The sequence below is a fragment of the Camelina sativa genome, chromosome 2 (assembly GCF_000633955.1).
Source record: "Camelina sativa cultivar DH55 chromosome 2, Cs, whole genome shotgun sequence".
Classification (NCBI taxonomy): Eukaryota; Viridiplantae; Streptophyta; class Magnoliopsida; order Brassicales; family Brassicaceae; genus Camelina; species Camelina sativa.
In genome coordinates this window covers 11,158,662-11,172,213 of record NC_025686.1, presented here as the reverse complement: position 1 = coordinate 11,172,213, position 13,552 = coordinate 11,158,662, and the positions used below count along the sequence as shown (strand labels likewise).

The 13,552-nt window shown below is 43.9% G+C and overlaps 2 protein-coding genes across 2 annotated transcripts in view; one reads left to right on the top strand and one right to left on the bottom strand.

Annotated features, from left to right (window-relative positions):
* LOC109126586 (uncharacterized mitochondrial protein AtMg00810-like) lies at nt 968–1,695 on the top strand. The gene is made up of 3 exons (XM_019230272.1): nt 968–1,166; nt 1,229–1,404; nt 1,507–1,695. The coding sequence occupies exons 1-3, from the start codon at nt 968–970 to the stop codon at nt 1,693–1,695; spliced, it is 564 nt and encodes a 187-aa protein (XP_019085817.1).
* Nucleotides 12,249–13,552, bottom strand: part of LOC104750647 (endo-1,4-beta-xylanase C-like) — a 4,690-nt gene continuing 3,386 nt past the window's right edge. Inside the window, exon 6 of the mRNA XM_010472477.2 lies at nt 12,249–12,451. Within this exon, the coding sequence (XP_010470779.1) occupies nt 12,249–12,451 (203 nt within the window). The remainder of the gene's footprint in view (nt 12,452–13,552) is intronic.

Here is a 13,552-nt window from a genome sequence, read left to right as displayed (position 1 = left end):
ACTTGTCTTAGAAATATATGTCTAGAGATTAGCTCAAAGTTTGCTTGAGATTTGTTGGCCAAAGTTAGATGACCTCATTCATTAGTCCAGCTCATGAATCCCTCCTCAAGGCCTTCCTTGTTTATTGATTTTTAAGTCTAAATCCTGCTGTTTGATTGTAGTTTGATTCGTTCTTGTGTTGCTCTATTTTTCTTGCATTGCTCTGTTTCACGGATTTGTCCAGCTCGACCCTGCACTCGATCTACACTCGATCGAGTGCTTGCTCGAGTTAATCCCCAGAACTCTTGTTTATGATTTGTAGTTGTCCTGTCTTATCTCTTGTTTCATTCTGGTTGCATTTCTGTTGCATTTACTTAGTGTCATGTGCATTACTTGTCTTGCATTAGTTCATTAGCATAGTTTCTATTTCTGTTCTAGTTTCATAATTGCTATAATCATTCTGTTTCATTTACATTTAGCATCTAGTTCTAGTAGTTTAGCATTCTGCTCTTTACATTTCACCATAGGATTGTTAGTGACAAACATCCTTTACATTTGGCTTGACTTAGACATATGTGCATATCTTGATTGTTCACAAACTCTCAGATTGGATTGACACCTCTTATACTGCAACTGCATAAGGGGAATTGAAACACCCTGCCATCCATTCATATCATATCTCACCATCAGTTACATTCATCTCTCATTCACACCCACAAATATATCTTGTTTCACCATGGTTATGAAAAGAGTCACCAAACTCAGCGTCTCCAGTGTAAGCATCCTTGATGCTTTCAAAACCAAACACTCGCGCGTCCATCTTAGTGATCAGCGCATGTCTCCTTGACAAAGCATCGGCGACTACGTTCTCTAACCCCTTCTGATTTTACTGATACATTTGCTCTCGTTGCTAAATTGACTACGGTGCGTTTTCTCCTTGATGTTGCCTCTACCAAACACTGGGAAGTACATCAAATGGATGTCCATAATGCTTTCCTTCACGGTTATTTGGAGGAAGCGGTTATACGGTCTTCGACTGGCTCCACGCTGTTGGTCTGAGAAGCTTGCTATGGCTTTGCGTACATTTGAGTTCAAGCAAAGCTATCCTGATAATTCACTCTTCTTCTTTGTGAAAAATGGCATCATTCTCCATGTTATTGTTTACGTCAATGACTTCATTGTGGCTGGTAATAACCTCGCTGAGATTGACGGTTCAAAGCATACATGATTAAGTGTTTTCATATGAAAGATCTCGCCAAGCTTAAGTATTTCTTTGGTATTGAGGTTTCTCTTGGGCCTGATGGTATTTTCCTCTCCCAACGTAAGTATTCTCAAGACATCATTACCGAGGCTGGACTTCGTGGGGCCAAGAAATTTGCTACTCCGGTTAAACCTAATCACAACCTCACCTTTGCTAAAGGTCTCGTACTTAAGCGCCCAGAAGAGTATCATCGTCTTGTTAGTCGTCTTATTTATCTCAGTATCACTCGTCTAGAACTAAGTTATATTGTTCACATTTTATCACAGTTCATGCAGACACCTCTTCTTCCTCATTGGGAAGCTGCCATTCGCGTGGTTCAATATCTTAAGGGTTGTCCTGTGCAGGGTATTTTACTTCGTTCGGATAGTGCCGTCTCTTTGATTGCTTATTGTGATTCCGATGGAATGCTTGTCTCCTTACTCGACGGTCTCTTAGCGCCTAGTTGGACTTTCTAGGCTCTTCTCCAAGCTCTTGGAAGAACAAGAAATAACACACTGTCTCCAACTCTTTGGCTGAGGCGGAATATCTTACCATGGCCTACACTCTCCGTGAACTGAAGTGGTTACGTCAACCTCTTGATATTTTTGGGTTCTATTCTTCTAAGCCTATTCAACTCTCCAGTGACAGTCTAGCCGCAATTCACATTGCGGCTAACCCTGATTTTTATGAACGTATGAAGCACATTGAGTCCGACTGATGTGACCGAAGGTCGCGGATGCAGAACGGTCGGAGGAAGCGTCTTCGGACAGAACGAGATGCGCAAAACTTTCCTCGGACAAGATTTGAGATTTTGAAACTAGAGAAGATTCAAACGAGAGAAACAAAGTTTGACGAGATTTCAACGAGCCGTTTGAGAGAACGGTCGTGAAGCCTCTATCGGGTCGGATGGACAGATGGATCGGCTATCGGATGGATGCGGTAAGAAGCGATGGGGATTGCAAGATGAAATGAAATGATGAAAGAGAAGATGGATTGATTGACGACACAAGAGGTTTGGCTCTCCTCTTGATACGGTTGCTAACTAGCAACAAACCCGGTCCGAAGCTAGTTAGGGTTCTTACCTTAGACAATCCCGGATTGATCTAATGAAAGGAAGGAGAAAAGATCAAAGAATCTCTCTTTGAGAAAAGTTTTATTTTCATTCAAGTCTAAAGACTATAAAGAGCTAAGAGAGGGTTTAAATACTTAGGTCAAGAGAGGGCTTAGGGACACGTGGATTCATATTGATCCACACATTTGTCCTTAGACGTGTTCTCCTTGTAAATAGAACACGTCGCCTCTAAGACATTCAACTTACCACTCTCAACGTTCTAAAAGGAATATTCCAATGTTCGAATTTAAACCAAAAGACAAGAGAATGAAAGATCCGTCTTTGGCCATGACGCGGGAAACGCCTTAGCCTTAGGAATTTTTGCACCAAGCTCAATGCCTCGTTAAAACCTTCTCCGGTAAACCCAATGGGAAAAACCCGAAGTAAGGAAAAAGAGTACACATCCTTGCTTAAGTGACTTTGGTTGTCTTCACTCTTGGGTAAGAGTGAAGACCAAACGAACAGAACCTTCGAGGTCTTCATGGGTTGGTTGATGCTAAACGAATGATCAGAAGAAGAGGTTGATCCGCTGCTTGGCCGCCTTTGCTGAGCTCCTTGATCGAGTCGTGGCTCCCGGGAGGATCACTGGTGCCTTGGCCGCATTCGAAGTAGGCGTCTTGGCCGCGTCCGGTGCGTCTTGGTCAGGCGTCTCGATCGCGTCCAGCGTGTCTTGGTCGGCTTCCTATCCGGCGCTCACATCATTCCCTCCCCCTAAAAAGGTTTTGTCCCCAAAACATCTCCGTCTTCACATATATCAAACGGAACGAGGTCAGTGACATTGAAAGAAGTTGATGTGGTATACTGACCTAGAAGCTCGAGTCGGTAGGTGTTGTCGTTGATCTTCTCAACAACTCGGAATGGACCATCTCCTTGTGGGTTGAGCTTATCCTTGCGCCTCTGCTGGAACCGTTCTGGCCTCAAATGCAACCACACCCAATCGCCAGGCTTGAACAACATTGGTTTACGTCTGTGGTTGAGGAAGCGCGCATACTGCTCGTTCCTTTGTTTGATGTTCGCTTAAACCTTCTCGTGCAGCGTCTTGACTAGTTCTGCTCTTGCGGCTCCGTCTTGGTTCTCGGTCTCGTCCGGCAGTAAAGTAAGGAGATCCAATGGTGTAAGCGGCTTGAACCCATAGGCGTCTTCGAAGGGGGACTTCTTTGTTGATGAATGCACAGCTTGATTGTAGGCGAACTCTATGATAGGGATGTATTCAAGCCAGGATCCCTTGTTGCTTGCGATCTCCGTTCTGAGCAAGGCGCCTATTGATCGGTTGACAACCTCCGTTAGGTCGTCGGTCTGCGGATGAGCGGCGGTGGAGTAGAGGAGCTTTGTTCTGAGTTTCCTCCAGATGGTGCCCCAGAAGTGACCAAGAAACTTGGGATCTCGGTCGGATATGATAGTGCGGGGCACGCCGTGTAGCCTGATCACTTGACTAAAGAACAGATTCGTCAGTTGCACGGCGTCATTGTTCTTGTTGCACGGTATGAAGTGTGCCATCTTCGAGAACCTGTCCACAACAACCATGATGATATCCTTATGCACTAAGAGAAGTAGGCCGAGGATGAAATCCATTGACAAATCGATCCAGGGCGCTGTGGACACCGGCAAAGGCATGTAAAGGCCGTGAGGATGTGTTGTCGACTTGGAGGTGCGACACACGATGCAACGACCGCAATGCTTCTCCACCATACTGCGCATTTTTGGCCAGTAGAAATGCTCTCGAAGCATGGCCAATGTCTTAGTGATGCCGAAGTGATCTGATAAGCCTCCGCTGTGGGCTTCTCGACCAAGCAACTCTCGAATAGAACCGTTCGGGATATGTAGCCGTCCCCTCTGAATAGGAACCCCTCATGAAGATAAAATTTGGTGTAAATTCCCTTCCTATGGGATGTTCATATATTTTACCATGTTTTCTCTTAGTTTATTCACATCTTTTGCATCTTTTGTTATCCATTTTGACCATTATTGCATAGCTTTAGGACTAATCATGCATTAGAGTATAGTTGCATTGCATTTGCATCTTTTCATGCATAACCAGGTGATTTTGGAGCTTAAGGAGCATGGAAGCAATGCTGAGGAGAAGTGAAGCAAACATGAAGGGAAAGCAAGAGAGTTAAGGCTGAAGAACCAAGGTCCGGAGTCGAGCTCGACCGTACACTCGACCATACACTCGACCGTGTGCGGAGAGGGACTCGACCGAGTGGAAGCTGCACGAGAGAAGCCAACTCGACCGGTCACTCGACCGAGCACCGGGTCGAGTTGGCCGAGCCGCCTAACTATTTTGTCTTTTAGCATTTTTAGGGCTTCCACTACTTTTTCTATTTAAAGGCCTTGTACCCTGCAGCCACCAAGAGTCCAGCTTTTTAGAATTGTCAGAAACCTAGTTTTTACCCTTTTGGGAATTATTCTTTTTGCACTTTTATTTCTCTTAGATCTTGTATTCTTTAAAGAGAGAAAACTCTTGATTCTTCAATATTGTTAGTTTCATAACTTTCAGAATATTGAGAAGTTGAGTTTGATTCTTTTTCTAGTATTGTAGATCTTTGCTTTATCTTTCATTTGATGCAAGTTTCAGTATTTTCTGGGTTTATGACTTTGATGTTCATCATGTGTTCTTGTGAGTAGTAGCTTAGGATCTTGAGGATGGGTTAGGCTGGGCTGTGTTTGAGGTTTGTTTGCTTTGGTCAAGCTTGATTGTGGTAGAATCTCTTCTAGGCTAGATGTTCTTAATGCTAATCCTGAACTGAGAGGTTAGGGTTTGATTTCAAGCATCTTAGCATCACACCAATGTTTAAGGAGCATAGATAAGGCTAGATCTAGAGCTTACCATTAGGCTTGCTAAGAAATTAGAGGTCTTGTTTGGTATGAGACATATTGCTTAATGCCTGCTTGTGTAGATTCTTTTCTTTGTGAGAACAAGTCTAGAGATGCATAGGTTTGATTGTTTCTTGCCATGAGAGTGGATTAAACTTGTCTTAGAAATATATGTCTAGAGATTAGCTCAAAGTTTGCTTGAGATTTGTTGGCCAAAGTTAGATGACCTCATTCATTAGTCCAGCCCATGAATCCCTCCTCAAGGCCTTCCTTGTTTATTGATTTTTAAGTCTAAATCCTGCTGTTTGATTGTAGTTTGATTCGTTCTTGTGTTGCTCTGTTTTTCTTGCATTGCTCTGTTTCACGGATTTGTCCAGCTCGACCCTGCACTCGATCTACACTCGATCGAGTGCTTGCTCGAGTTCATCCCCAGAACTCTTGTTTATGATTTGTAGTTGTCCTGTCTTATCTCTTGTTTCATTCTGGTTGCATTTCTGTTGCATTTACTTAGTGTCTTGGTCATTACTTGTCTTGCATTAGTTCATTAGCATAGTTTCTATTTCTGTTCTAGTTTCATAATTGCTCTAATCATTCTGTTTCATTTACATTTAGCATCTAGTTCTAGTAGTTTTGCATTCTGCTCTTTACATTTCACCATAGGATTGTTAGTGACAAACATCCTATACATTTGGCTTGACTTAGACATATGTGCATATCTTGATTGTTCAGAAACTCTCAGATTGGATTGACACCTCTTATACTGCAACTGCATAAGGGGAATTGAAACACCCTGCCATCCATTCATATCATATCTCACCAACACTTACATTCATCTCTCATTCACACCCACAAATATATCTTGTTTCACCATGGTTCTGAAAACAGTCACCAAACTCAGCTTCTCCAGCGTAAGCATCCTTGATGCTTTCAAAACAAAACCCTCGCACGTCCATCGTAGTGATCAGCGCATGTCTCCTTGACAAAGCATCGGGGACTACGTTCTCTAACCCCTTCTTGTACTTGATGACGTATGGGAATGACTCTATGAACTCCAACCACTTTGCGTGTCTTCTCTTCAAGTTGGTTTGGCCGCGAAGATGCTTCAACGTCTTGTGATCAGTATGAATCACGTACTCTCGCGCTAGCAAGTAGTGTTGCCAGACCTCCATTGCACGGACGAAGGCGTATAGTTCTTTGTCATAGATCGGGTAGTTGAGCGCTGCACCACTAAGTTTCTCACTGAAGTATGCCACGGGCTTGCCTCCTTGAGTAAGAACGGCACTGATCCCAACTCCCGAAGCGTCGCATTCAACTTCAAAGGTCTTGTTGAAGTCGGGTAAGGTCAACAAAGGGGCTTGCGTGAGGCGGTGCTTGAGCTTGGTGAACGCTCGGTCTTGCTCTTCTCCCCACTTAAACTCTTGATTCTTCTTGATAACGGCGGTGAGGGGCGCGGCCATTGTACTGAAGTCCTTGATGAACCTCCGGTAAAAGCTCGCGAGACCGTGGAACGATCGGACTTGTGTGATGCTTGTTGGCGTGGGCCACTCCTCTATCGCGCATATCTTCTCTCCATCGACCTTAAGGCTCTACGAACTTACAACAAAAACTAAAAACACTAATTCATCAGCAGCAAAGACGCACTTTTTCAAGTTGGCGTACAGTTGCTCTTTGCGGAGAGTAAACAAGACAGATTCTAAATGCTTAACATGTTCGGACAGACTAGATTTATACACGAGGATGACATCACAGTAAACCACTACAAACTTATTGATGAAAGCTCTTAAAACGTGGTTCATGAGACGCATAAATGTAGAATGGGCATCAGAAAGACCGAATGGCATTACCAACCATTCGTACAAATCCTGTTTTGTTTTGAAGGCTGTCTTCCATTCGTCGCCCTCCTTCATACGAACTTGATGGTAGCCACTCTTCAAATCGATCTTTGAGAAGACGCTGGCGCCACTTAGTTCGTCGAGCATATCATCAAGCCTCGGGATGGGAGGTCGGTACTTGATGGTGATGTTGTTGACGGCTCGACAGTCAACACACATGCGCCACAAACCGTCCTTCTTGGGTATGAGGAGAACAGGAACTGTGTACGGGCTCAAGCTTTCACGAACGTATCCTTGCGCCATGAGGTTGGATACTTGACGCTCTAGCTCCTTCGCCTCTTCGGGGTTGACGCGGTAAGCTGGCCGGTTAGGTAGTTGTGCTGCCGGAACAAGGTCGATTTGGTGTTCAATGCCTCTGATCGGTGGTAGACCTTCAGGGAGTTCATCAGGAAACACGTCGGAGCGCCTAAGGACGTCGTGTATCACCTCCGGTAGGGCATCTATTGATCCTTCAAGGCCTGTAAGCAATAAATCTCGAAAGACCATCAATAACACTTGGCCAGAGTCCCTAATGGACTTCCTAACATCACCATATTGAACTAAAAAGTTATTTTTATAGTCCGACTCTTTTGACAACCTACTTTGCATTTCATGAACTTGCGTGGGGCTCAAGGGTTTCAAGCAAATACGTTTGTTGTCATGGATGAAATAGTATTAGTTTGTGTGGCCACAATGCGTGGTTTGCTTATCGAACTGCCATGGCCTCCCCAATAATAGGTGGCTAGCTTGCCTAGGCTTCACGTCGCATAGGACTTGGTCCTTATACTGACCGACACTAAACGAGACCATGACCTGTTCCTTTACATGGATCACGGTCTTGTCATTCAACCATTTTAAACGATAGGGATGAGGGTGGTTTGTGGTTTCAAGGGATAATTTCTTGACAAGACTGGAGCTTGCCACGTTAGTGCAAGATCCTCCGTCTATAATCAATCCACGAACGTATCCTTGCGCCATGAGGTTGGACACTTGACGCTCCAGCTCCTTCGCCTCTTCAGGGTTGACGCGGTAAGCTGGCCGGTTAGGTAGTTGTGCTGCCGGAACAAGGTCGATTTGGTGTTCAATGCCTCTGATCGGTGGTAGACCTTCAGGGAGTTCATCAGGAAACACGTCGGCGAAGCGCCTAAGGATGTCGCGTATCACCTCCGGTAGGGCATCTATTGATCCTTCAAGGCCTGTAAGCAATAAATCTCGAAAGACCATCAATAACACTTGGCCAGAGTCCCTAATGGACTTCCTAACATCACCATATTGAACTAAAAAGTTATTTTTATCGTCCGACTCTTTTGACAACCTACTTTGCATTTCATGAACTTGCGTGGGGCTCAAGGGTTTCAAGCAAATACGTTTGTTGTCATGGATGAAATAGTATTAGTTTGTGTGGCCACAATGCGTGGTTTGCTTATCGAACTGCCATGGCCTCCCCAATAATAGGTGGCTAGCTTGCCTAGGCTTCACGTCGCATAGGACTTGGTCCTTATACTGACCGACACTAAACGAGACCATGACCTGTTCCTTTACATGGATCACGGTCTTGTCATTCAACCATTTTAAACGATAGGGATGAGGGTGGTTTGTGGTTTCAAGGGATAATTTCTTGACAAGACTGGAGCTTGCCACGTTAGTGCAAGATCCTCCGTCTATAATCAATCCACGAACGTATCCTTGCGCCATGAGGTTGGACACTTGACGCTCCAGCTCCTTCGCCTCTTCGGGGTTGACGCGGTAAGCTGGCCGGTTAGGTAGTTGTGCTGCCGGAACAAGGTCGATTTGGTGTTCAATGCCTCTGATCGGTGGTAGACCTTCAGGGAGTTCATCAGGAAACACGTCGGCGAAGCGCCTAAGGACGTCGCGTATCACCTCCGGTAGGGCATCTATTGATCCTTCAAGGCCTGTAAGCAATAAATCTCGAAAGACCATCAATAACACTTGGCCAGAGTCCCTAATGGACTTCCTAACATCACCATATTGAACTAAAAAGTTATTTTTATCGTCCGACTCTTTTGACAACCTACTTTGCATTTCATGAACTTGCGTGGGGCTCAAGGGTTTCAAGCAAATACGTTTGTTGTCATGGATGAAATAGTATTAGTTTGTGTGGCCACAATGCGTGGTTTGCTTATCGAACTGCCATGGCCTCCCCAATAATAGGTGGCTAGCTTGCCTAGGCTTCACGTCGCATAGGACTTGGTCCTTATACTGACCGACACTAAACGAGACCATGACCTGTTCCTTTACATGGATCACGGTCTTGTCATTCAACCATTTTAAACGATAGGGATGAGGGTGGTTTGTGGTTTCAAGGGATAATTTCTTGACAAGACTGGAGCTTGCCACGTTAGTGCAAGATCCTCCGTCTATAATCAATCCACAAACTTTACCACTTACAATGCACCTAGTGTGGAAGATATTATCGCGCTGATTGGCGTCATCGGCAGCTGCTACACTTGTGTTTAGGATGCGGCGGATCACCAAGAGCTCTCCTACGTTGCGCACGGCCACAGCCTCTTCTAGCTCCGCCTCTACTCGAACGTTTTCCTCGGTCACCTCGTCGTCGGACTCTAGCTCGCCTGATTCGGTAAGGATCATGGTGCATGCGTTCGGACACTCACAAGCGTAGTGGCCTCTCCTTTGACACTTGAAATACACAATGTCACGGCTCCGTACGTCGGTAGTGTTGCGTCGCAGATCTTGGCGCTCATTGGTAGCCGGCTCTCTCGGTTTGAACCTTGTGTCAGAATTGGTCGCCTTCGGTTTCTCTTGGAATCGGTTTGATGACGACGCATTAGGAGACCAAGTCGGAGTTCCCTGAGTCCTGGTGCGAGTTACGGAGGCGTTCTTCTTCTTGATTTGACTCTCAATTTGCACCGAGAGATACAACAACTCTTCAAAGGTTTGATAGGGCTGGCGCTCGACCTTGCGCGCGATGCGTTCTTGTAACCCGTCCAAGAACTAAGCCATGAGTGAATCTTCCGAGTCGTCGACTTGCAATCGGTTGCGCAAATGCTCAAACTCCTCCAAGTACTCTTCTACGGGGCGTGCGCCTTGAGCGAGCCTCTGGAACTTCTTCTGGAGCTCACGGTGATAGAATGGGGGCACGTAGCGCTGTTGCATCTCTACTTTTAAGACTTCCCAAATGGTGATAGGTCGTTCTCGGTTGCGGCGCTGCTCAGCTTCAAGGCGATCCCACCAGGTGAGGGCGTGATCGGTGAACTGAACTACGGCGTATTGAACCTTGCGCAGCTCCGGGTAGGCGTGGCACGAGTATAGATGCTCCATGCGGCTTTCCCATTCGAGATAAGCTTCCGGGTCGGATTTATCAGCGAACGTTGGTGCGATCATCTTATGAGCTGGTTCGTGGTGTCTTGGAGCTTCTTCGTACAGATCGTCATGTCGGTGACGTCGTCTAGGCCTCGGTTCAAAGTCCTCATCGGACTGGTCGCTCGCCGGCTCTCGTCGTGGTCGCCTTGCGGGCAAAGGATCTTCATGGGGAGGGTTTAACAGTTTGATTCTTGTTAAATGCTCTGCGAGCTGTTCTATGCCGGTTCGTAACGCTGCAAGGGTGACTCCTATCTCGGGTGGTGCTGGAGGTGGTTCTTCGGCCATCGTCCGTACGGTCTATGGTGACGTGTAGCTTGGTGATGTGGTTTGAATTTAAACCTCGCAAAACGAAAACAAAAGCACACACGCGTGAGTATCAAACGTTCAAGAGGACCACACAAAGATATTTATGTCGTCACCAAATGATTGAAGACAGCTCAGACAATTCCAACCTATGACCAAAACAAAAAGCAAAAGCAAAAGTACTACACGACAAGACTTGCTTTATGACCAAGAACAAAAACGCGGAAACAAAATGAGACTCTAGCTTTTTTGATCTAAGATTGTTTAGGCAAGAACACAGATGAACACTAAGACAAACAAGATGAACAGAACGAGCACTAAACAACCCNGGGTAAGAGTGAAGACCAAACGAACTGAACCTTCGAGGTCTTCATGGGTCGATTGATGCTGGACGAATGATCGGACGAAGAGGTTGATCCGCTGCTTGGCCGCCTTTGCTGAGCTCCTTAATCGAGTCGTGGCTCCCAGGAGGATCACTGGTGCCTTGGCCGCGTTCAAAGTAGGCGTCTTGGCCGCATCCGGTGCGTCTTGGTCAGGCGTCTCGGTTGCGTCCAGCGTGTCTTGGTCGGCTTCCTGTCCGGCGCTCACATCACCGACTGTCATCAAGTTTAGGAGAATGAATAAACCAACACTTTTACCTAATATTTCATGCTTTGATCTCTTTGTTATATTATGCTTTGTCAANAACACTTAACAACACCAAACATGCACCAAATTAAACCAAATGACTAATCAGAACATGCGAAACGAGATGATGCATACTAAGCTACCAAACAAGCTAAAGATCGAAACTTTAAACAAAAGGAAAGAGTTCTGGAAAGATACAACCTTGCAGGAGCTTTTGAAGCTCTCATACCAAGCTGATGTGACCGAAGATCGCGGATGCGGAACGGTCGGAAGAAGCGTCTTCGGACAGAACGAGATGCACGAAACTTTCCTCGGACAAGGTTTGAGATCTCGAAACTAGAGAAGATTCAAACGAGAGAAACGAAGTTTGACGAGATTCCAACAAGCCGTTTGAGAGAACAGTCCTAAAGCCTCTATCGGGTCAGACGGATGGATGGATCGGCTATCGGATGGATGCGGTAAGAAGCGATGGGGATTGCGAGATGAAATGAAATGTTGAAAGAGAAGATGGATTGATTGACGACACAAGAGGTTTAGCTCTCCTCTTGATACGGTCGCAAACTAGCAACGAACCCGGTCCGAAGCTAACTAGGGTTCTTTCCTTAGACAATCCCGCATTGATCTAATGAAAGGAAGGAGACAAGATCAAAGAATCTCTCTTTGAGAAAAGTTTATTTTCATTCAAGTCTAAAGACTAGAAAGAGCTAAGAGAGGGTTTAAATACTTAGGTCAAGAGAGGGCTTAAACACATGCGGATTCATATTGATCCGCACATTTGTCCTTAGACGTGTTCTCCTTGTAAATGGAACACGTTGCCTCTAAGACTTTCAATTTAACACTCGCAACGTTCTAAAAGGAATATTCCAATGTTCGAATTTAAACCAAAAGACAAGAGAAAGAAAGATCCGTCTTTGGCCATGACCCGGGAAACGCCTTAGCCTTAGGACGTTTTGCACCAAACTCAATGCCTCATTAAAACATTCTCCGGTAAACCCAATGGGAAAAACTCNGATTCATCATTGATGATCCCATATGCATGAGATAACCATTCTTGTTTCATATCCATAAATCTTTTTCCGGCTTCGTTTACTTCTCCTTCTGCCTCCACCAGATTTCCGTTCTCCCTATTCATAGATAGTTCCCAGAAACCCCATAACATTATTCCTGTTAAATATCCCAACTTGTTAGTATACATCATATATTAGTAAGACTAACATATACTTCTATTGATACTACAGGAAAAAAAAAAAAAAAAAAAGAAAAGCAAATGTCTTGAAACATAAAATTTTATTTATCCACTAAAATGACGATAAATAAATTTTTTAAAAATTTTTCCTTAATCAATATAAGTAATTGTAGTTAGAGTATATAAAAAAAATTAAGAAAAGTCGTATATAAAATTGGGAAAGTTAANCAGTCGGTTATGTTATGCTTTGATCTCTTTGTTATGTTATGCTCTGTCAATCAGTTCTGTTATGCTTTGATCTCTTTTATATATTATGCTTTGATCACTGTGTATTGGTCCGTGTGTTGTCAAATAGAAAATCACTGTATGCATCTCATACATGACTTTGATCACTGTGTATATTGGTGCATTTGTAGACTGTTCACTGCCCTGGTTTGTTCTTCTACAATGAGATGTTGCATGTTTCCAATTGCTTCAAGCTCTCTGATTATAAGACGAGCTCAGTTCAGAGTGTGTTTTGTTTAGAGTGTTTCTTTTGTGTTTTGTTTGTTTGTTTAGTTTCAGTAAATCATAAAACGAGCTCAGTTCAAAATCATAAGTTTGTTTAGAGTGTGTGTCAAGTAAATGAAAGTTTTACTTTACAAAAAAAATTTTAAAATTGAAATTTTTAGACCCTCGTTAGGTGTTATACCATTGGACTATCAAAACTAATAAACATTCATAAGTTTCTAACTTTTGAAATTTGCATTTTCTTAAATTATAAATATATAGTTGGATCCCATAAATTGATCCTACCATTTGAGAGTGTTCTTTTTAAACCCTACACCACATGGTTTAAGAAGAAAATGAAGAAAATAGTCTTTTTGGTCATACAAATCCATTCTTCGTGAAATGAAATTCAAGAAATTTGTCATAACAATCAAATATTCACATGCTATTATTGCAATTGTATAAAACAATCAAACACCAAGACATAACATAACTTTGTGAACATATGTTACATGCTTCACGCAAAACAAATCCCCATACATATATAAGAGAAACCAGGGCAACTGAAAAAAAAAAAAAAAAAAAAAAAA

Excerpts from the sequence above, each read along its gene's own strand:
- LOC109126586 (XM_019230272.1), top strand. The coding sequence starts at position 968 with ATGCTTTCCTTCACGGTTATTTGGAGGAAGCGGTTATACGGTCTTCGA. Across the intron at positions 1,167-1,228 it reads CAATGACTTCATTGTGGCTG|ATCTCGCCAAGCTTAAGTAT; the intron begins GTAATAACCTCG and ends TTCATATGAAAG. Across the intron at positions 1,405-1,506 it reads TCACCTTTGCTAAAGGTCTC|TTCATGCAGACACCTCTTCT; the intron begins GTACTTAAGCGC and ends ATTTTATCACAG.